General features: G+C 61.0%; 1 protein-coding gene across 1 annotated transcript in view; it reads right to left on the bottom strand.

The window, feature by feature from the left end:
- The window catches only part of PRDM16 (PR/SET domain 16), a 360,059-nt gene extending 340,703 nt beyond the window's left edge, over positions 1-19,356 (bottom strand). Inside the window, exon 1 of the mRNA XM_055261783.2 lies at positions 19,274-19,356. Coding sequence (XP_055117758.1) covers positions 19,274-19,310 — 37 coding nt within the window. The 5' untranslated portion in view covers positions 19,311-19,356. The remainder of the gene's footprint in view (positions 1-19,273) is intronic.
- Positions 19,357-23,907: the final 4,551 nt, after the last annotated feature.

Below are 23,907 nucleotides of genomic sequence, written 5' to 3' on the forward strand. Positions count from 1 at the left end.
CTCGTGGCCCGGTCCTAGTGAGTGGCCCAGTGCTTGGGAACCTGGGAACCAGAGTGCAGGTGTCACTGAGCAGGTCCTCCGTCTCTTCCAGACAAAAACATCCCCTGGTCCATCCTTATCCAGAGGAAGGGTCGGGGTGGGGCCAGAACATGGAGAAAGTTCTGGAAATGTCTCATTCCCCTCCACCCAGCGCAGCCAAGGATCCAGCTTCAAGTTTATTCAAACACATAAGAGCACTCGGGGGAAAGCCTGCTGGGGGGGGTGTTATTGGTTTCTGGATTGTTCTCAGTGACTTGAGCCCCCAGCTCCCTGATGGAATGCAACAGAAGGGAAAGGTGGTTTGAGGTTTTTTTATTATTATTTTTTTTTTATCGCTTTCTAGACTGTGCCCAGTGACTCTGGACCCCAGCTCCCTGATTGAATGCAACTGCAACTCCAGAGTCCTGCCTACGTCCTCGGCGAGGAGATTTCTCAGCCAAACAAAACTCCTGTGTGTGCAAGCTGCACCGGCAGCAGTGGCAGAGGTCAGGCAACGGAGCAGCACAGGGAGAATGTAGAAAATAGACAATCCTGTTGGAAGTTTAGGCCTCATAAATCTCCACCAGGCTGCTGGCTGACTTTAGAAGGTGAGAGAAACAGCAGTGAAATGAGGAGGGCAAGAAGAAGGCGGCACCAAGGCCAAAGAGCAGGGGTGTCTCAGGGGACAGAGGGAAACAGCTCACTGAGAAATGTAGTGTAATCTTCGCTCAACCACAAACAGGAGGCCAGACCCCAGAGCACAAACAGAAACGCGCCTCCCTCCCTGGAAAATTGATTTGTCAATAACCAGAGACTTGTTGTCCAAAGGCATCTCAAGGTGGTGAAAAAAAGAAGAGTAAAAATGGAAATGATATGCTACTGGCAGACACAATCAAGACGTGATTTTTGAAAAGAGTGATTCCAGCCACAGTGAGGGCCACTGGCCATCCTTGGATTGATCATCTGGACACGGCATTCCTTGGTCATGTCCAAGGAAACAGGGTGCGTTGTGCATTTTTGACTAAGAATGCATCTGCAGATAAAGAAATCAAAGTTGGTTTCAGTCTCCTCCTATGATCTAAAAACTCCCCCCAACAGACCCAGAAAAATGTGAATTTCCTCTTTTGGGGCTGAGTAGCCCACCACAGGCAAGGAAGGACCCTGACTTAACCCGACCCCAAGGCAGGAGCAACTTCCCGCCGGCCAATCCAGAGTGGGACGTCCAGGACTCCTGCCCACCTGCTCTCGTGTTCCTCGGCCCATGCTCTGGGGTGCACTGGGTGTTAAGATCACGGGGCCTCTTGCTGCTGAAGGAGGGATGTGAAGGTGGGAGGCCCTGGCTGGCTCACAGGTGGGGCTGGTCTCAGGTGGGGCTGGTCTCAGGTGGGGCTGACCAGCACATGGTGAGGCTCCCTCTTCTGAAAGAATCCTCACGTTAACCCTTCACCTCCAAAGAAACAGGCGCTCCCAAGAAGATGGTCCCGGCAGCACGTGCAGAGTTTCCATATGAACTATGAGCATGTCGATGTTGGCCTGAGAACTTCCGTCACTTGGACTTCAGCCTTTCTGTTTCCTTTTTTTCCTTTTCACTCTTTCTTTTCTTTTTCTAACTTTCATTGGAGGTGAGTGATACCATGTTTAGATTGCGGAATTCCATCGCTTAATTGCTTCACTACTGGAAATTTCAGGAGACTTCTCATTTTTCACTGAAATCTCCAGGCGCGAGCGCATTTCTGCAGATCTTTTGCCTAATTAACGGCATGCTCCATAAAAAAAATAAATAAATGAAGACGGCAAGCCCCGAAGACGACGCCAAGAGCCACTCGTTAGCTCCGAAAGGAAGCAGCGGAGTAACTTGGGAAAATCTCCACCCAAAAACTCTCCGGTGGAGGACGTCAGTGGCCGGGCCTGGGTCTGGCTGCTGCAGCTGGGGGAAGGGAGCCCTGGCCTCCCTTCCCAGCCTTTGTGCTTCCAGACAGGACCAGGAAGCATCCAGATGAAAAGGCAGCCCGGCAGGAGGAGGCCGGTAGCAGAGGCAGGACACTGCACCGACACCTCGGGCGTTTTCCAGCACAGGCTCTGAGGGTGGGCATGTGGGTAGCAGCCCCGTGGCAGCTTTCCTGACCAAGAAACTCAATGCCCATCCCTGCATCACTTGACGGGGGCAGGGAACCTTGGCCTGCAACAGAAACTGCAGGCTGAGAGGACACTGAGCCTGGGGGTCGGAGCAGGTGCACCCAGGGCAGAGCCAGGCTCAGCCACCCTGGCTGTCACAGCCAGGCAAGCACCTTATGGTTTTTAATGCCTCACGCACTCACGAGCTCACCCTGAGCAACCTTAGGTTCCCCATCTGTCCTGCCCTGAGAGGAGGGGACCTGGAGTGTGTAGACAAACAGGGACCTTGCAGGAGACCAGCATCCAGCCGCCCCAGGCCATGGTGACCTTCATCAGAGATCTGTGTGCCTGCAGCTGTGTATGCATTCTGAGACTGACTTAGGCCAAAGGAAGGTGCCCAGCCTATGGCCCAGACCAGGGCATGGGGTCAGGTGCAGCCCCTGTCCCTCCCCTCTGTCAACGTGAACCCACGTGAGTGGGGCACCAACTCTCAGGGCTGGGCACCCTGCTGGACCCCAAGCAGCTCTGGGGAGACAAGGCCTGGCTGGGGCTCCTACAGCTGTGCCCATCTGGGGCCCTGCAGGCCTGGTAGGAGGCAGTCCTCGCCGAGGGCCACCTGCTGCCCACCCACCCTGTGACCCAGAAGGTCAACCCAGGCCGCAGAAAGAGACCTGGCACGGCCACCCTCAGTGCAGCCCTTCCGTGGCCTCCAGGAGGACACACACACGGGCAGGATGCTGGGGGTCCTCGAGGGACCACCCATTCTTGATGACACCACAGCCCCACAACAATGGATTATCCCACTCAGCAGATGGGCACACTGGGCTCAGAGAGGCCCAGGAGGAGCCGGGGTCACTCAGCTTTTGAACAGTGGGTGCCAGGATTCAATCCAAGTTGGCCTGAGCCAAAGCCTGCCCCGTCCACTACCAGCCAGACCAAGAGAGCAGACGCCACCGGAATGGGGAGCCCTGGGGGGCCCTGCTGCCCAGGGTCAGGTCCCAGCAGTTTACAGCTTGCTCAGTGAGGGGACTCGGTGCCTCTGTAGTCCCCCAGGTCCTGCTGGGTATCTAGCCGCACCTTGGTTCTTGGCTGTAGGATGATCCCAGCCCAGCAAGGCGAAGGCCCCCATAGCTGTGGCTCTAGGAGACTCTGAGATCCTCCCAGCACCCACCCAGGCTTTGGAGGCCTTGGCCAGGCAGGTCTTCCCAAGGCTGCGCTGCCCCTGCCCATGGTGGTGTCCAGATTCCACCTGCACAAACATTCTAGGTTGGGGTAGATCCTAGGCACCAGCCTGGGGCAGTGAGAAGAAACCATTCTGCTGCCTAGGCTGTCCATTGACACAGAGAGGTGCAACTGGGGGCCAAGGGATGCAGGAAAAGGGGCTGGATGCTGGGCCGAAACCATCCCAGCTGCTGGAAACAAACTCCCAGCACCCGCCCGCCTGCAACACCTGCCGCAGGGTGTGTGGCTGAGCTCCTCTCCACCTGGCAGCTGCCCTGGACCCACAAGCTGCGCAACTCCAGCCCCAGGTGGGCACCCGGGAGCTACTGGCCCAAAGAATCACTTCCCTGGCCTGCCCCCCTGACAGCCTGCAGGGCTCAGCATTCGTGATCCAAGGGGGACGCCCGAGAACAGTGAGGCTGGAAGGGAAGATGCTGCCTGCCTGGGCCTCTCTGGATGTTTTTCTGCCCCACTTTGCTTTTTGAAGCGGGTGGAAGCCCTAGGTATAAGCACTGGCAGATGTGGCCTCGACTGAAATTCTCAAGGACAAGTGCAGAATGGACGGTGCCTCCCTGGCTCAAGTGTCCGGGGACAGCAGCCTCCATTCTGGGGCTGCACCTCGAATTTTGGCGACAGAGCAACTGCAGCAAGCAGCCGCTTTATCGGGGGCCCATGCGAGCTCAATATTGCTGTGGCCCCCCTTCTGTGGCCCCTCGCCCCCAGCATTCCGTGCCTCCCAGGGGGGCAGATAATCCCACAAAGGGCCTCGTGCCAGAGCACGGACTGTGGAGAGGCTCTCTCCCGCCGCCGAGTGCTTTCAGCCTCATCAGCACTGTGTTCCCTGGAGTCTTCTTACTGGGCCCCATGCTTCAGATCAAATGTCCCTTTGAAAGGGCCAGAGGCGGCCCCTGTGCCCTGCCTCTGGGTCTGCCTGACACCAGATCCAGGGGGCTCCAGCCCAACCTGCCCCACCCGAGGGGTACAGGCCCCCAGATGCCCCAGGGCCCGCCAGGACCGCAGTCCCAGGCAAGGAGAGGAGTGAAAGGCCTGCCTTCTGGCCCAGCAGACACCAAGGCCCTTTCTCCTCCAGGGAGCCCACAGCGGTGCTGGGATTCGATCATCCCCAGCCACCTCTCCTCGCTCCCTCCACAAGCTTGTGGGGCTGCCAAGACCCAGGGACATCTCTCCGAACAAGAGTCCTGTTCTCTTCTCTCACGAACAGGGTCTCCTGATCTGATCCCTGCATAAGTCTCCACAGTAAAGCCAGTCTGGCTCATGGAGTCACATCTGTGTCAACCACGCGCTCCATGCGTGTGTGGGCACGATGCGCCGATTACAGTGAAGCCCCTCTCTCCTGCAGTTCCCTGGGCAAGTCCAAAGCGTGTCCCCTCAATGACATCACAGACACAATCCGAGCAGTCGGAACGTCAGGTGGATAATGGCGGGGTGAGGAGAAACAGCTCTTCCCCTCTCAGCTGTAGAAACTGCCCCTCTGATAAACAACACCCTAAGCCCCTGGAACAAAACTAACAGGAAACCCCCAAGGGCAGAATCCAGCTCCAGCACCCACCCTCCCCACCCAGCAAGGAGCTGACGCCTGCCTCCCCTCCCGAGCAGGCGCTGTGTGTCCTGACCTGCAGGGTACCCCTGAGCAGCAGGCTGGTGACATTCCTTGGTTCTCCTCTTCACAGAAATGATGAAGCAGCCCAGGCTATGGGTGAAACCCCCAACCCTAGAAAGGTGTCTCCCTGGGCCATAAACGCAGCACAGCTTCCAGGTCAGCCCCAAGGACAATCTGCCCGCCTGGCACACAGCAGGCCCCGCCAGCGCCAGGCCCAGCCCAGACGGCCGCACTGCCTTGAAATGAGCGCGCCACCCACTCCAGGACAGGGCTGTGATGGGGAGGGATGTGCAGTTCCAGGGGCCCAGCCGCCAGGTTGCTGCTCAGTGGGGCGCAGCCAGGAGACCCGACCCCTGCAACTCCTAGCCATTGCCACTCCACTCATCCAATGGTCTCGGATGAGATGTTTAATCTGGAGGCCGCATCCAGAGGAGCCTGCCCAGCTCTGCTCTCACACACACAAGCCCGTCTTTGGCCAGTGAAAGTTCCAGAAACCCCAAAATAGCTCCTGACTGCCTGGATCCTAAGGACAATAATAGCAATAATCACAGCCACAGGCGAGCGTTCCGGGTGCACTGTCCCGGCAGGGGGGCTCGATCTCCAGTGCCTCCACCTCTTCCTCTGTGTTTCATCTGTCCCAGAAGTGTCAGGAGGGCCGAGCATCCTGCCCTAGATGAGGGGAAAGAGAAGGCAGCGGCCACAGCCCCAGGAGCCACAGGCACTTGCTCCCACGCAGCACCCAGGCACCAGCCCCATCGCTTTCCAATCTCACCTGTCCCCCAGGCCCCCTTGCTGGACTCTGCACAAAGCGGGCAAAGGCCAGTGCCTGAGCTCAGCCCTGGGGCAGCTGAGATGAAGCGTACCCCCACATCTCCTTGCTGTGGCAAGAGGGTGCCTCCAGCCCCCGAGGTCCAGCTCCAGGTCCCGAGGGAGGGGGTTGCTGGGCATTGGCCCCCTACCCCGGCTCTGTCCTGACCCAGCGGAGGCATGGATGCCAGCGAGGGAGTCCAGGAGTGACCCTCGGAGCTGCGCCCCCAGCCTCAGCTCTAGCTGGGGTGAGGGGGGTTTCCCCGGAACCCCATCTCTGAACCCCACTCAGCCCAGCTCAGGGCCTCCTTGGGAATGGTCCCCAGAGCCTGCAGGCTGAGGTCCCTCACCCTGGGTTTCCTACATGTGGCCACTCTACTGTCCCCATCCTGTGGCCACAGCTGAGTCCAGTTGCAGGTGGGCAATTACCCCTCTGACATTGGCCAGGCAGGCCCCGAGGCAGCCTCCTGGACCCACAGGGCCTCCTGCCTGCTCCTGCAGAACCCAAGGAACAGAAAACTTCCCCTCAAGGAAGACCACACAGGGCCTGACTGCACAGGACCTGACTGCAGAGGGCCTGGCTGCGGGGGCGTCCCACCTTCCTGGTCACACCAGGGCCCCCGGGCCAGCCTCCTGCCCATCAAGTTCCCGGGGTTTGGTTCAAGGTCATCTAACGTGGTGGAGCCTCAGTTCACTGGGAAGTGAAAGCAAGGCGCCGTCTCTGAGGCTGGAGGCTGGGGGTGTTCAACTTTGAGGCATCAAGGGAATTTCAGAAGCCTCCACATGTCAGGGGTGCAAGGCTCGGGTTGGGGCTCACGGGGGCTTCACCACTGCCTTGGCGCACCGTGGCTTCATCTGCCCATCCTGCCTGCTGGCCCTGAAGGCCTCTGCCTCTGGGTCTGTCAGGGGAGCTAGGGATGGCAGGGTCTTGCTTTTGCAAAACTGGTGTTTAGTCAGGGCAGCAAGGAGGTGGTCTCCCTGGCCCCCGACACGGGCCTTCCATGGGGGCCTCCCACGTGCCCTGTGGCCAGGCTCTACGCACTCTCTAGTGACCGACACCCAGGGGTGGGAAGCGGCTGTGTGGCCAGGAGGTCCAGCTGTCCTGCCCAGTCCACAGCAAGGCTTCCTGGAGCTGCCCACTGCTCACCCCCCCATGCTCACTAAATGAAGACCAGCCCTGGCCGCCGCCATCCCTGCAGGTGGTGCCAAGCAGTAGCCCATACTCTGCAGAGAGAGAGCTGGGGACTGTCAGAAAATGCGAGTCGGCACTCTCCCCACCTCAGCCCTGCTCCTCACACGGCCACACTCAGTCTGGTGGGACAAGGAGGGGGCTCTCCAGGGGCCGGCTGGGCCAGGCTGCAGGAATGGGCCTCTCACGCCCACCGTGGCCACCAGCCCCCCGTTCCCTTTGAACAAGGGTCACCTGTCAGGAGCGGACGCAACCTAAAACCCTCTGTAAAGAGCACAGAATGACCCCTTATCAGGTGCCAGCACAGGGGACTCGGGGTGCAGCCGCGAGGGGCCTCGAACCCAAGTCCCGCGGCCGTAATTAGCAGATGAGATTCAATAACAAACAGCAGCTTTTAGCGGCTTTATCTAACCTCGGGAAGGTAAGACTAACACCTTCGACGGAGGGAAAGTTAAGACTCCGGGGCCTCTGCCCTGCGGTTCGGATTCCCCGCCATGAAACCAGAGAGCCCCTCGTGGCCACGCTCTCTGCCCCCCGATTCTCTGAGCTCCCTTACTCTCTGCTTTTTTTAGGCCTTTTGTTCATGAGGACACCGGGCAGAATGTGCAGACCCCGCCCCGCCCCCAGCCACCCCCTCCACATACACACACACTCTCAGGCACACAAGCTCTCCGGGAAGCGTTGGGTGCTCGGGCCGGGGTTCCGCTGCTCATGTGGTCTCATGGTTGGAGACGCCGAGTCTCTGGGGCTCTGAGATATTAACAATCTGCCATCGTCCCAGATTCGCTTGTGGCTGCTCAGATTTCCCCGGCCCGGAAGAAGCCGCCCAACATGTTCCTCGGAACAGAAATCCAGGAGCAGTTGCCCGGTCCGAGGGGAGAGCAAGCTGGCCTTGCTCAAGTTTGCTTTTTCTCAGGCTGCAGGCTTAGGGGCCCGGGCCTCCTGTTTTTGCAAAATGGATTGTCAGCCGAGTTGATGAAACAAAATTTGGGGTTTCAGAGGACACCACCCAGCATATCTTAGTAGATCTGATTTTTAAAGTCATGTCAAATCACTTCCAGGGAAAAATTGATCTGTCTCTGATAGCTTTTCCTCCTGCCAACGTGATAAATAAATAATTAGCCACATTGTCGGGCTGTTTCATTAAAGAAAAGGATGGCTGGATGGGCCGGGGTAGAGAAACCGATCGGAAAGCGCGGGTCGGCCGTAAATCCCCGGTGCTTCGTGGCACCATTTGTATTCTGTCAGTCACTCGCTGTACGCTCAGCCTGGGCTGGGAACTGAATACCCCATTCAGAGAGGCACTCGCACGGCGTGTTATTGCAATTTAATATTTTCACACACAGACACATCATTATCTGGGAACCTGACACTGGCAGCATAATTCTGTAATTTTTCAAGAGGGCCTAATTTTTCTAAATGCAAGCACCAGGGCCCGGGATTATCTAAACAGCCTCGTTTCCTCTTTGTTTCTTCTCAGGGGTTATAGCGTGCGGAAAAGTGCTCCGGATCGCTGCCGCCTCTCCACCTTTGAACTTTTCCGGTCTCTTCTCCCACAGCGACCAGCTGCAGAACGGCTTTGGGCTGGGTGGGCACGAGCTACAGAGGCAACCAACTCTGGCGCCACAGAGGGCTAAGGATCGAGGTGCAGCCGAGGCAAGTGGCTCTTTCAAGGCACAAGAGGGCAGGGAACTGTGTGATGTTGCTGATCAACAAAAACAGAGTAGCTTGGCGGGCCCTCTCAGGCCGACCTCAGAAGCACACTTGCCTGCAGGTGTGTGTGTTGTACACAGACACAGAGCACACACACGTCCGCACACTCCCTGGAGACAATCTCAACATGCCAGCCAGATGAAGGGGTATGTGAGGGGCCACTTCTCCCTGAAGCAGTCTCAGCTCTGGCCAAGAAAACACCCTCTGGTTTTCAAGTAGTTCAGAAACGCATCAGCTTTTCCAGGAATAAGAGCCTGCGGGTGATTTGCAAGGAAGGGCAGAAATCTCCCAGGGAGCCAGCTCCTGCGGCACGTCCCTGGGGCCAGGCCGCTCCATGCTGCTTGCTGCTGGCTAAAGCAGCAGTATTTTCACCAAGTCAATAGACACTCTCTGCGTTACAGGCTTCCTTCCGAAAGGGACCCAGGGACCTTGGGACAGTCACCCTGACAGCCCTGCAACCGCACCCCAAAGGAGCCCTGTGCACACACAGGGGCTGGGCCAGCAGGGCAGCGCGTGGGAGAAGGATGACAGCAGCCCCTCCGACATGGGGCTGGAAGGGGATCTCAGGCCAGCACTGCCGAGAGATGCTGACATAGCGGAGACCTCTCCTCCCCATCACGGCCTTCACTCGGGAGCATAGTCTGAGGCCAAACAGGCCTGGGCAGCGGCGGAGATTCCGGGACGCGGCTCTACCAGGGAGGCGGTGGGCAGCAGGGAGTAAAATGAGGATTAATGCCCAGAGCCGTCGGAGTCAGTCACGCCAACTTCCTGTTTGCCCGGGGAGCACCGCAGCCACCCTGCGGTCACCATTTGGGCTCCTCTGGTGAGCGTCATTTTTGGTCTTTGTTTAAATGTTTTACGGACTGATGTGACCAGCCTCTCTGACGAGGCTGTTACAACCCATTGGGCAGAGAGAAGTGTCTGGGCATTTTTCAATGTGTTCCCCTTTCCCTGGGAGACCCAGCTACGGGAGCCATGGCGGAGTCTATTATGGAAATCCATAGTTGCTGTAATACCTGCGGCCAGGTCTGGATCAGATACAGGGATTCAACCATGTCACAGGCAAGAGCTCCCGGTCACATTCAGAGCCCGTTCCTCACGCATGCACCCCGTCATTTCCTCCCTCCACTAAAACGTTGGCGGTGTCCTGCCTGCCACAGGTACTAGAGAAACGAATTTCATTTGAACTACTGAATTAAAAAGAGAGAGACAGAGGCTCACAGCAGCTAAGAAAATTACATAACCCTCCTCTCTGGCAGCCTCCCTTCCTCTCTTCTGGGCCCTTCGAATGTGAAACAGGGCTGGGAACAGGCACCTCCGCGCCAGTGCAAAGAGGAGGCCCTGAGCCTCGTGTCTCCAGCGGCGGGGGTTGGGGTGAGCTGTTGGTCGGATTCTGGCTTTCCTGCCATCTTCGACACCATGGTCCGGACCCCCAGGCGAGGGACCACTCCCTAGTGAGGACACAGAGTCTGTGTGGAGCTGCTGAGCCCTGACTCGCCACAGTGGGAGGCAGCCTGTACCATCCAGAGCTCGGGGACCCTGTCTCCCTCCAGGTGGGCCCCTGGCATGCATCCTGCAGCTGGAGAGGTCCTCTGCCCCCTGACACGCAGGTCTCGGAGCCCGGCACACAGGAATCCCACCACACCATGACTGACACCGAGGAAGATGAGCGGACGGATGGGAATGGAACTCCCAGAAGCCCCCGCCCCCTGCAAGAACGAGGAGGCCTCTGATAAGAAAAAAGGTGGCACGTGCCAACAGCTGTTTCCACCCCAGGACAGAGGCAAGGACGGAGGAGACTCAGGGAGGCTGAGTGTGAGGAGGCAGTAGGGGAGGCACCCACTGCATGTGGCAGGGGCCAGAACAGATTCTGGCATCTGTGCCTCCTAGTTTGAAATGAGCAGCTAATAATCATTGCATGTTTTATTTCAGGGCTGAGCTATAAGGCAGGAGTCAAAGTGGTTCTCCTGCTACAGGCTAGGGGAGACCCCAGTGTGGTTTGGCTTTACGATGTGGTCTGGGCCCTGCCTACAGCAACGCTACAGTGCTGGTGGTCCACACACGGGGCCTGGCCTGTGAGCACCTGTGGCCTGCACACCCACCCCCCCACAACACCCACAAAGGCTGGGGCTGAGGACTGACCAATCAACTTCCCAAACAGGCCAAGGAGATAAAAACAAAACTCCCCATCTGACTGCCTGGCTGATTGGTGGAGACATTGTAAAGCACCCCAGCCTGGCCCCAGGACCCCAACTTCCAGGAAAAAGCACCCACTAAACACCCTGGTGGACCTTCCAGGTCCTTCCGCGCAGACACCCCTGCTGGAGGAACAGGTTCACACGAGTGCAGACACCGCAGCACTTCAACCAAGTTCAAACTCACTTTTATTCTCCAAAGTGTCTTCACCTTTACCTGGTTTCACAAAGGGGAGAGTCCAGCAGCAATGAGGGAGGGGGACCAGCAGCAAGCCCAGGCCAGCCTGGGGCTGGGGACCCTGGGAGAGCGGGACACGCACACGATGCAGAGTTGGGGTGAACAGAGCCTTGGTTTCTGGGGCTGATGTGGGACGCTCCTGAGCCTGTGTCACGGGCCAGGGCCCGGGCCCACGGGAGACCTCGCCAGCAGCCTCCAGGAGGCCCGCGGACCAGGACTTCATCATATTCGCCCCGAACATTCAGCTTTGTTACTCTCCTAAAGTGGGAAAGGAGACAAAGCTACTGATTTCCCAACTCCACAGCACACCACACAGAAAGCAAACTGCAGGCCTGGAGACCTGCCCAGTGGGGGTCACTTCAACGGGGACTGGCCCCAGAGCCAGAGGTTTGGGGCAAGCCAGCCAAGATGCAGACCAGCCCCTCTGAGAAGCAAGAAGGGGCTTCATAACCCAAGATGTGTGCTCTGTGGAGTTTCCTGTGTCCCCCCCCAAAAACACCCACTATCACCCCATGTTTAAATTCCTTATAGAATATACATTTGGTGTCAGAGGAGAAAACCAAACCTAAGTATATCCAGGTAAGTTGGAAGGCTAAGGAGGGACAGGGAATAGTCCTTAATGTGCCCAAGGAAGCCGAGCAGGTTTCTGGGAATAAACTAAGAAGCCCCGGTAAAGCCTGGAAAACCTCTCCTCGCACACCCAAGCGAAGGCAGCCCTGGCCCCTGGCCTCCAGCTAAGCCGCCTGAGCCCTTTCCTTCCTGTTAATGCCCCCTGGCACTACCTGTGGGCGAGGAAGGAGACAGACACCCTCGGAGAAGCCCCAGGCTCCAGTGCTTCAGCCCGGGGACGCTGAGAGCTGACAGAGGCTGAGCCCATGTGTCCCTGCTCCTGCATGCCCAGACACCTTCCCTGAGCCACTCCACGCGGGGGACCAGCCGGCGGCCACTAGCAAGGGCTTCCGTGGCACAACTCGGCCTCCTCAGAGCACATCTCAGAAGCAGGAAAAGCAAACTCTTCCCTCGTCTCCCTGCCCCAACAGATCCTCTGAGAGCCCCAGGTCCACACCAGCCAGACAGGGAGCACGTATCCCACACCCTCCCTTCATCCAGCAGAGTCAGTGCAGATGTGGCCAGGGCTGCGGCAAAGATGCAGATCGCAACACACACGCACACTTGAACACACACACGTGCTTGGACACACCCCTTCACACACCCACGCTTGATGGAGCATGGGCTGGAGCTGCACAGTGTGCTAGAAAGCCCGTTATCCCGAGAGGAGCGCAGGGCTGGTGGATTTCCTCACAGCAGGCTCAGAAAGCCGCTTTGCCAAGCAGGGCCTCGGGGTGGGCAGAGCAGAGGCTGCTCCTGGTTCTGCACATTTGAAGTGGGCACCCCACGCGTGGGGGGCTTGGCTCACTCCTGATCAAGCCTAGTGCGTGACTCCTCCTCCCCCAGGAGGATGGTGGGCAGCAGCTGCTGAGGTTCCGCAGCCCTGGCCTCTGGGGTCCCCTCTGGCCCGAGGTGGATTGCAGATGAGCCTGTCGCCGCACCCACTACTCCGCCTGAAGAGTGGGGTTCAGGCCAGAATGAAAAAGTGACCGCTCCTCACCGGGTTCGTTTCAACACAGGCTCCGTGGCCTCCACTTTGAGAGGTGCGTGTGCAGGCTTGGAAACCGCACCGCCATCAGCACGGAAAACGCGCATGGGATGGCGAGGAGCCTTATTCAGAGGAGATGAAATAGTCACTAGGACCCAGCCATGTTTTAAAATGATTATAAATTATTTTAACAGTGCATTTGCAAAGGGTTATAAAAACAGCCATAATATATTTTTTTCCTTAGATTCTAGAATTACCAGTGTGACAGCTAATGCAATAATGATTTGTTTCAAATGCCAGTGTTTAAGCTGATTTTATACATTTTTCCAGTAGGCCGCATTGTAGTTAATGAAATTAAACACACCAATCGCATTTGTCCCCAGGGGACGAGGAACTGAACACACCACTGGTTTATTTTTTTATTAAAATAAATTGCAGCCGGCAAGATGGACTAATTGCATACAGAATTGAAAAAGAAACATTCCATTGATATAATTAAGCCAATTTTCATGGACAGAAATAGTTATAGTGGATATAAAATAAGCAAAACCTTCACCAGAATCTGACTTCCCTCCTTTTCTGCCCAAAATGTTAACTATTAAACAAATATGATCTTGGAGCAGCCGGCACTCCTATCTTCAGGCCTCAGGGCATTGTTCCTGCGTCTCAGGCTAGGCCAGCCAGGCGGGCCAGCCCAGGCACCTCCAGACCGCGGAGGATGTGATGGCAAAAGCCCAAGAGTGAAGTGGTCAGAGCAGGAAGAGGCCACCCCTCCCCTGCTCTGGGCCCACCGAAGCTTGGGAGCACTCCTGGCCCAGGATGACCACCGTGGCCCTGGCTGCAGCCTAGGAGACACCCAGACTTGAGAGGAGCCGCGGCCCACACCAGGCTGGACCAGGGATGTTAGCTGCCAGCCCCTTCCACCCTGCAGCTCAGACCAACGGGGCAGCAGCAGCTCCACCTCCCCCTGACTACTGGATGGTGGGTGGGAGGGTGCTGGTGGTTATTCCCCTCCAGATCTGAGGGGTGGCAAAGGGCAGGTCCTACACCTCCTGGGCCAACCTGAGCCTCCTGCATTTGCTCCCGATGAAGGCAGTGAGTGAGGAGGTGTGGAGGGTACAGGCCAGGACACCCGACCAAGGCTTCTGCTCCTCTGTGCCTGCCCTTGGGGACAGGACACCCACAGCAGGGGCAGGAGCGGTGGGGGACGGAGCCCAGCGGGAGTCCAGACCGGGCAAAGCAGGAATCCAGCCTGCAGGTGTGAAGTCACTTACACGCTGGACGCACATGACGTCCTGCCTGCTTTTTAAGAACAGACCTGCTACAAGTTGAGCACTGGCCTTGAGAAAATGCATAAACCCTGACACACACACACACACACACACACACACAGAGAGAGAGAGAAAGAGAGAGAGAGAGAGAGAGAGAGAGAAAACTCCTATGGAATTAACGGCAGCCTGCGGTGCTCTGTGGGGGAGGGGAATGCTACATAAGAAGCCCTGGAGGTCTTCATTTCACTGAATTTCAGTGGAGCCCTCAATTTGCTGTGTGGCCTTCCAAGAGTTACTCCACCTCTCTGCGGCTGGGGTTTCTCACTCCCAAAAGTGGTGCCTGCTCCTCTGCACTCAATCTTCCCAGGGTCAGTGAAGGGAGGAGGTGTCCTGTCCCCCAAGTGCACTACGGAGCCCTGCCCGTCTCCCGAGGTTGCCGGCAGGGGCCGGGCTGCGGATCAGACTGGGCAGGCAGGTCTACCCTCGAAAGCCGGACCCCCACCCTCTGCCTCGGTTTCTCTGCACCGTCTTCCCTCCCCCTACAGCCCCTACTTAAACCCAGGCGTCGCGCGCTCCAGGGTCTCTCGGGGCGCCAGTCGGGATGCCGCAGGGAACCCAGGCAAGCGGAGGGAGGGGGGGCCTGGCGCCCAAGGTGTCCCGCACGAGGTTGAGGGTCGGCGCTTGGGGACGCGGAGGCCGCCCTCCTCCGCAAGGGAGGCCAGGAGGAGGGGACCCTCGGGTCCAAGCTGGGGCTTAGACGGGGAGAGCGCCGCTCCCGCTGGGCCAGGGTCGGGGCGCCAGGCTGCGCGGTGTAGACGCGGGCGCTGCTCCGCGGTAGCTGGCCGCGACTTTGTGCGCGGGGAGCGGGAAGTCGGCCGAGACTACCGGCCGGCCCGGGGTCCCCCAGGCCCCGCTCCGCGACCCGGCCCGCGACGTCTGCAGCCTTCGGCGGCCCGATTCTGAGCCCGCGGCCGCCGCTGCACCGCGGCGAGGCCCCAGCCAGCTGGCTTCGCTCGCGAAGTTTCCTTCCCGCACGGGGAAGTCGCCGGAGCTGCTCCTGGTCCTCCCGCGCCGGCGACGGGAGCTGCAGCTTCCAAGACTCGTTACACGGGTTTGATTCAAAACCTGATAAATTGTATTTAACGCTATTTGAAAATTTTAAACGAAATTATTCAAAAGATTTTTAATCCTGGATAATTTTTGTTGAAACTCTAATTATACATCACCTTAATTACCAGCCCAAGCCCCCCAAGGATCCCTAATTGCCTCCTAATTGAATAAAACAGGGGGCTAATCGGGCCCACGGCGGCCCAGCGAGCTGCCACCAGCCTCGCCTCCCCTGAGGGGCCTGGTGGGGGAAGCCCCTGGCTGCCGGGCCACCTTCACCCAGCCTCCCGGCAGAAATGGCAGACCTGGTCCCCTGCCCTGCGTACTGCCTACAGGAGGACTTGGGAGCCGAGGAAGCCTTGGGGCCAGGAGGGGCCAGGAGGTCGGGCCGGCACCTGCTCTGGAAGAGCCCCTCACAGGAGAAGGAGGACGCCCCGAGTGGGAGTCTGGTGGTTGGCGAGCCTAGGGCATGGCCGGTGCCTGTCCCCAAGGAGCCCACCCAGCAGTTGCTCCACAAGCCAGCTTGGCAAGCCCCTCCTGCCAGCTCCAGAGCCATGGCACACCTGCGCAGCCAGGGGCAGAGGGAGGGGGCCTGTGGGTGACACACAGTCCACTGCCGTGGGGCAGCAAGCCCTGGCGGCCAGCCCTGCACTCCACCCCTCCACTGAAGCCTCTGTGTTTTCGTTCGAAGCGGGGCAAGACGCTGGATTCCCACCGGACGTCCTGGCGCTGCTGCCCTAACCGGCCTCCAGAGGGAAGGCTGCTGTCCTGGCTCCGGGGAGGGGACTGGTGGAAGGGGCCAACTTCCCCAGGGAGGGTGGGAGAGGGGAGGGCACAGCCAGCCTGGCCTGTTTCTGCGGGAAGAAGGAAGGAGGCTGTGAATTGGGCCTCCAGCTCCACTCACCTCTACCCTGTCTCCAACACACCTTCCACACGCATCACCCTCAAACACAAGCAAGACACACACAGTCCCCATCTAGTGGGGGCTGCAGCTCCGCCACCCCAGGGGCTAGATGGGACTTGTGGAGAGGACAGTCCCCCAGCCCTGGGGTATGTGGCATCTAGGACATGGGGTCTGCCACCTAGGTGGGGATCAGGCCTCAAGGAGTAGCTCTGATGGGGGTGCCGACTGGCACATCCTCCTCCTGTACAGAGGCCCCCAGCTGTGCTGTGAGGGGGGTGATGGTGGTCCAGAGGGCACCTTGGTGGTGCTAACCCCCTACCTGCCCACCTGGCTCACAACAGCCCTGGAAACAATAAGCTTTTGTTAGGCATTGAGTTGGTAAATGTGGGGCCGCAGCGGCCCCTACCCCACCGGTCCTACCGCCCTGGCTTCAGTAGGGAGGACCCTGTCCCTGAACTGTCCTCACTCCGTTCCTGGCCCCCAGGCTCAGGTGGGGGAGGCTGTAGGTTTCCCATCAGCTGAGCCACAGCCCCAGTTTGGGTGCCCCAGTGGCCACCTCTGTCCTTGGAAAGCTCAGCTGGAAGCCCAGGTCATCCCCGGAGCCGCCACCATTCAGCCCTTCACAAGACCCGACCCAGAGGAGTAACCCACCTGAACTGAGGCTTGGAGTGGGGTCTCCAGGGAAACACAAACGAAATTACACCTCCAGATGCACACTCGGCAGTGGCCCCCAAAACGCTGGGTCATGGGGTCACCTCCACTGGCCTGGTTGCTGTTCTGTGCCCAGCCTGAATACCAGCCTGGTAACCATGACCTTGCCCCTGCCCCAACCCACAGTCCCCTGAGCTGGTCAGCATTGTAGCGGGGGGAGGACCTGCTGGCTGGAGTGCTGGCCCTACCGCCTCTGATTCGGGTAATGGACTGTGGTCCCCGGGGAAGTTCACATCTGCTTAAAATATCGCCTGATGAAATGAAATTCTTCAGCGGATCCTGCCTTGCTCAGGGCAGGGAGTGTGATCCTGAACCTGCCTCAGCCACCTTGGGGGGCCTGGGGACAAGCGGTCCCAGCTGTGGAGCCTGGAAGGAGGGGTTCCCAGCACTCGGCCAAGTGTGGACAGAGGGCCGAAGCCTGGCAGTCACCTCTCATGGGGTTTTTCCTCACTAAAGACTCTCGGGAAAAGGAAGCCAGCGCTCGGCGCTCCCGCTGGGCCCGGCTCTCCGGCCTCCTGGCCAGACGGCTGCCAGGCACCAGTTCTGGTCCTGAGCGGACCCGGTCCCGGGCCACCTTCCCCACCTGGCAGAGGTGGAGCCGGCGGAGAGCTGGGGCCTCTCGGAAGTTTCCAGGGCCGCGCGGGCGCGCCGAGTCCGCCTCTCGCTTGCAGCGAAGGCCCGGGCGTCAGCGCGGCCGCTTTCCCGTTTCTCGCTCCAGCTTAGGGCCCATCCTGGGCGAGGGCCTGACCTGGCGGCCCACACGCAGCCCGGTGGTCCCCCGACTCTGAGCAGGCCCGCGGTGCACACACAGAACCGAACCCGAACACGCACACGCACACCCCACGCGCGGAGGGCCCGCAACGCCGCGCACAGACAGCCCCTTCGCGTCGGCGGCGAAACGCCCGGTCTTGTTCGCACCAAGAGGGGTCAGAGGTCACAGGAGGCAGAGGCCAAGGGCACTCGGGAGCGGAGCGCGGCGGGAAGGGGGCGCTTCACCCAGGGGCCGGGAACGGCCGATGGCGGGGCGCAGGGGCGTCCGACACAAACTCGGGAGCTGCTTTTCCCTGGTGCACAGAGCGCGGGGCCTACGGCCGCGGGGCAGCTATTGGGACGAGCCGGGCGGGTCCCGAGCCGAAGGAGCGGAGCTTCGGAAAACCGCCGCGAGTCCCGCGCCCACCCGGCTCACGTTTGAGGGGCTCGGCCCCGGGAGCTGCGAGGCCGGCCTGGAGGGACCCGGCCCCGGAGGCGCGGACGGAACGGCGTGGGTCGGGCAGGGACCTCGAGGGGGGCGGCCTGGGCGCCTCTTCTGCGGGTGGGCGGGCGGGCGGCCTGCAGAGGAGGGGGCGGCGGGAGCAGGCGGCGCCGATTCCGCTCCGCGCGGCGCTGGCCGCTTCGCTGCAGCCGGGGCTTCGGCGGGGCTGCGGGAGCCGCGCTGGCCGGGCCGCGGCGCCGCCTCTCCTCACCTGCCCGCCCGCCTCACCGCGGATGGCGCCGGCGACCGGGGCTGCGGGGTGCGCGCGGGCTGCTCGGAGGCGCTGTGGCGGGCGAGGGCGCGGGTGGCTGGAGCACCCGGCCCGCGGCAAGGACCGGCTGGCGGCAGGCGGGGCGCGCGGAGCCCGGTGCTCGGCCGAGACGGAGCGAAAGAGAAAGTAAGACCGAGGACCGGGCAGTCTGGCCGGGGCAGCTCTGTCCCCGCCGGGCCCGGCCGTGCCAGGCAAGCGGGTACAGAGGGGTCCACGCGGGCCCGAGGGCGGCAGCGGCGGGTCGGGAGGTGGCCGGGTGGGGACCCTCCTGTCGGGGGCACGGTCGCCCCGGCGGCCCGCGCAGGCGGCCGGCGTCCCAGAGGAGCGCCCTCCACCACGCGGGCACAGCCGGGGATAAACTTCGCGACCACAGTTCCCAGCCCCAGCAAAAGTCTCCATTTTGCTCCCCAAGTGGCTGCGGCTGTCCCGCCGTTGCCACCCCTGCCCCTGCGTCCGCGGAGCCGGGTGGGCGCCGGCCCGCGCCCCCTCCTCCGCCCCTCCCCGGCTCGGGGTCTCCCTCCTCTGCGCCCGGCTGGCGGACGCCAAAGGCGGTGCTCTAGCGCCCACTATTTCAAAAGCCCGGAATATGATTTGACCAGGACTGAGAGCCACTCGGAGAGAGAGAGGGAGAGAGCGAGCGGGGAGGAAAAAGTTGCTCTCCCCTTTCGTCAACTTTTCGCTAACTTTCACTTTTCGCTCCCCTCCACCCCCGGCCCTCCCCCTCCGCCCCCCTCCCCGGCCCCCACCGCGCGCCTCGGGTTCCCGGGCCCGAGCGCCTGACACTGGTTGGGGGGGAGGGGGTTCGGCGGGGAGGGGGCCGGCGCCTTCGGGGAGCGCGCGGCCCGGGCGCCCGGAGCCTCCGCGCCGAGCCCGGTCGCCCCGGAGCGCGGGAGGCGGAGCAGCCCCCCGGGCCGCGCGGCCGAGCCGGGGGCCCGGAGCCGCAGGCGCGCCGGCCGCGCCCCGACGCGCACCCCTGGCCCGGGCGCCCCGGCCCGGCGGCCCGGGCCCCGGCGGCGCGGCGCGGCCGAGCGCGGGAGACTTACTTTTGGCTAGCTTCCTCGCCCTCGCCTTGGATCGCATGGTGTCGGCTCGCGGAATCTCTCTCCTCCTCCTTGAGTCCAGAAGCAGCCACACACTATCTTCATCTCCCCAGCATTGTCAGTTTGGACACCTTCGCACATGCGCACAGAGCACTCAATCTGACACCCCTCGCCGGGGCCAAAAAAACTTTGCAATGTATTCATCATCCTCATCGTCGCGCCGCCGCCGCCGCCGCCGCCGCCTCGGCGCGGGATTGGGGGGCTCTCCTCGGCCTTCTCCGTCTTCGTCTCACTTATCTCTCCCCCCCTCTCCCCCCCTTTTCAGCGCAGCTCGGAACTGGCCCTTTAAGAAAACATTCCGTGTTCGGCGCTCCCGCCCGGGGCCCGCACCCCGGACACTTTAAAAGGACCCAGGTGGCCCCGGAGGCGAGGTGACTATCCCCCCACCCTGCCCCTGCGTCGCGGCGCGTCGTGCTCTGCTCCCGCCCCAGCCGGGGCCGAAGATGGGGCGGCGGCTGCGGTTTTCCACACGACTTCCTTGGATCTCCGGGCACACGCGCCGATAGTTCGGACGCGAGTCCGGGCTGGTTTTGCTCCGTTTTACTGCGTTTTATTACTAATTTAAAAGCTTTGCGTTCCCTGTCGCCCCGGCCCGCTTTTCTCCTGCACTCTCCCCTCGGCCCCCGTCCCCGCCCCGCGATCGCTGGAGGGGGCGTCGGGGCTCGCGCGCCAGAACCCGGCTCCTCCGAAGCCCCCTCCGGGCCCCACCGCCCCCCTCGGGCCTCCCGGCCCCCGCCTCCTCCCCTTCGCCCCCACCCAACGGCTGCTGCTTCGGGCTTCGCGGCTCAAAAACAACAGCGGAGGCGCCGCCAGCTCCGCGCTCCGCCACTGCCCAGGCCGGCGGGCGGCACTCGGACCCGCCGCCCTCGGTCCCTCGCGAGGCCGCGGAGGCCAACACGCCTCGCACCGGGGGACAGCGCAGGGGCAGCCGTCCAAACACCAGGCGTCCTCGGCTGGTCGTCCCAGGGCGCCCGCACCTCTCCGCCCGCGCTCTCCTGCCGCCGCGCCCCCAAGGTGAGTACCCGGCTGCGCGAGCGCCCGAGCTGGGCCACCTTCGGGGACCCGGGCCTCTGGGGACACTCCCCTCTGGCTTCTCGGGGCCCAGGTGCGTAGCGGGCAGAAAGGCCGGCGGCGCAGGTGGAGCAGCTCGGACGGGAGCCGACCAGACGCTTCCTCTTCCCCTGTAGCCCCCAAACTCCGAGGCGCTGCGGCGGAGGGGCCGGGCTGAGCGCAGGCAGGGTGGCCCCGGCCCAGGAGCCTGACGGCCTGAGTGCGGATTTCTCATCTGAGTATCTGGGAATCGAGAATGAACTGGAAGGAAACCGAGGCGCTGCCCTGGCCGGGTTGCTGCCCCGCACCCTTCTGGAGCACCGAAGTCCTGCCTGGCAACGGGGCTTGGAGCTGTCGCAGAGTCAGCCTGAGCCTGAGGCAGGGGTCGCGCCCGCGATGCGGGGTCTCTTCGCCGCCCCGCGAGGCTCCTGGCCGTGCCCTCCCTGCCCTTTGTTGTGTAATGAGACCTGTGGCGGCTCCACTGAGACCCACACGTGCAACTCCGCGCCTCCGCGTTAAAGGAGGTGAAACGCAGCAGCCCTGAGAAACCCCGAGACCCCGGTGTCCTAGCAGAAGCGCCCCGGATGGGGAGGGGCGCGGGGCCGGCGCTACCCCAGAGGAAAAGCCCAGCGGAGCCGGGTTGGGCAGGAGCCGGCGGCGGCGGTGCGCTGGGCCTTCTGCCTTGGATCCTCCGCAGTCGGCACCGCTTCCCTGCTCAGATTCGAACCCAGATGCGGCTCCCAAGGCTCCCACGGCTCCAGGGTGCCCAGTCTTGCAGCCAGCTCGCCGCCCGAGCCCCGGATGGAGGAAGCGCTCACTGGCCGCTACCTCTGCTGTTTCTGGCACCAGGTGAGTGTCGCCTAGAGAAGGACCATGAGCAATGGCACAGCCCCATTCCGTGCCGTCCTTCCGAGGGTCTATCGACCCCTTTACCCACCCTCCCCACACCCTGACCATCTTTCTATAGGGGCTGGGGGCAGAGAACAGCTCAGTTTACAGGCCCGGCTCTGGAGGTCTTGATCTGCCTAGCCAACTAGGGCACCGCTGCAGCTCTGCACGGCCAAGGCCGGTTCTGAACCTGCTCACCCCAGTGGGTGGGAGGTGCTGGAGCCCAGGAACATGGGCGCTGTCCTGCCTAAACCCTGCCAAGGGCAGGCTCCCGACGGTGGGCCCAACCTGGCTGGAGCTGCTGGCTAGAAAGGACTCAAGGTCACTCCCGTATCTCTACCCCCAGGTCCCCTTGCTCCTGCCTGAAGCCTCCGCAGGTTGGGGAGGAGGCCTGGGGAGGTTACTATGGTGCCTGCGAAGCACTCGCACCTGCAGAGAGGGTCCCCTCCCCACCCTCACCCTGCAGCCCAGCAAAGGCCTCCTTTGCCCCTGGCCTGGAGGTAGCCAACAGATGCCAAGGTTGTGTAGTCCTGGCCTTCTTCTGCGGGTGTCCCAGCTCTCTCAGACCCTGCCCTCCACCAGGCTGTTGGGTAGGGATGGGGTCACGGATCTGCCTGGGGAGGGGTAGCTGCCGGTCAAGCCTTGCCAGGGAGACAGCCTGGCTGCCTACCCACAAGGCACTGATGCAGCCCTGCCTCCAGTGAGGCAGTGTCTCCCCAGCCTGCTCAAGGAGCCCCGGCAGGCTGTCCCCAAGGCCATGGCCCTGGCCGAGGTTGCGTCCTGGCCTGGCCAGGCCCTGCCCCGTGTGGCCAGACTTAGAAGTGGAGAGCAGGTCAGGCATTGAGGAGTCCCGTGGGGAAAAGGGGTGAAGCAGGGAAGATCAGATGCAGGTCCTCCCTGGGGCCCAGTTCTGTGTCCCTGCCTGGCAAGGGCTTTGGGGGGCTTGGAGAACAGGTAGGGCAAGTGTAGGCCCAGTGGGGAAAAGGTTGATACTAAAAGGTCTAAGGGCCATTTTCAAACGAAGTCTAGCTCTGTAGAGCCTTGGGGCTGATGCCAGGCCCTGTGGCCCCTGCGCAGGGATTGTAAGTGCTGTGAGCTCATTCCTACTGACCTCCTCGGGTTGTCCAAGGACAGTGAGTGTGGGTGGGCCACATAGAGGCTCCTACACTGGACAACTGCATGCTGCTGTCAAGTTCCAAAACCAATTTCATAGCTGGAGTCTTGGAGGCTAGAGAGGGGCTTTAACCACCAACTTCTACTGGGGCCTGGGCAGAGAGGGAGTCCATGGAAACTCGATTTCTCCATGAGCCCTGTAGACTCCCAGTGTTTCTAACGGCTGGAGACCCATGACCAGGTTAATTCCTTAGGGAAAAGGCCAGGTTTGAGAGCCAGAAATGCTGCTTCTGCAGTGCTGGAGGAAGCATCTTATTAGTGAGTAGGAGGCCCCCAAGCCCCAGGGGTTCCCCAGAAGCCCATGGAGTAGCAGAACTACCATGCCGGCCTGCCCTACACTCCCGGAATCTACAAATGCATTCTAGAGCTAGAGGGCCCCTTCGCTTGGCCAGGCCTTGTGCCCCATGCCAACTGGCAGGGTCAGAGCTGCCCCAGCTGCCCCCACCCCCAGCCCCTCAGGCCCCAGGGAGCCCTGCTTCGGGCTGTGTGTGCAGGACAGGAGGTGGGCATGGCACCTGGCAAGATGGACTAACCTCACCAGGTTCATACCCCTTTCCCTCCCGCTCCTCTGTGCTTTTTGAACTTAGCCATGGGTTTTCAGATACTTGGCCTCAGGCTCTATTGAATTCCAGTCAAGGTTTTACTCACTCCACACCCCCACCTTGCTCCTCCGGGTAGCAAAGAAGCACACAGCCTCTGGTTTACCAATGGGCTTTCCTGGGAGATTGGAAATGCCCCAGGTGGGATCCAGACCGCCAGCGCTCACCCCACCCCCAATACGTGGGCCACTGAGTCAGGCCAGGATGAGGCTCTGGCTCTCTGGGCATGTTCTCCTGCCCCACACTTGGTGATAGAATGTCTCCCAGACTTGAGCAGCAGGAGACAGGAGACCACAGGGGCCCTTGGAGATGGCTGACTTGGCTCCCACTAGACAGAGGGGAACATGGAGGAGGGCTGCTTGGATCCCATACCTCGCAGGGGACTCGATGGGGGCTGAATGCTCGAAGGAGCCTGCGTTTGGTCTAGAATGGTGGGGGTGGGTGAGAGACACAAGTCATGGAAAAGGCCATTTCTTCCCTATTGAGACCTCCGAAATGACTCAAAGTGGGTGCCTCCTCCAGCATCATGCCTCGGCCGCACACTGGGGCTACAGGAATCCCCCCAGACCCTGGGGTCAATATTTCGGGGCTCCTTTGAACCTTCTTCTCACCCGAGGCCTGGGAAACCTTCCTGTGCCCCAGAATACTTGGAGAGGACAGGACACAGGTCCTAGTTGTGGCCCAGTGGCGGCAAGGTTCCGTTCCCTGGACTGCTCCAAGGTGGGGGCCTCCCAAAGCCGATACCTGATTCCTGGTCCCGCAGTGGGTAGCTGGGAGGAGTGGACTTCCCAGGAATGTGAGCCATGTCGCTGATTTCGAACAAACCCCAGATGTGTGGAAACTGACTTATTGTGATTGCAAGAGGAT

Source organism: Symphalangus syndactylus, chromosome 22 (assembly GCF_028878055.3).
Source record: "Symphalangus syndactylus isolate Jambi chromosome 22, NHGRI_mSymSyn1-v2.1_pri, whole genome shotgun sequence".
Taxonomy (NCBI): domain Eukaryota; kingdom Metazoa; phylum Chordata; class Mammalia; order Primates; family Hylobatidae; genus Symphalangus; species Symphalangus syndactylus.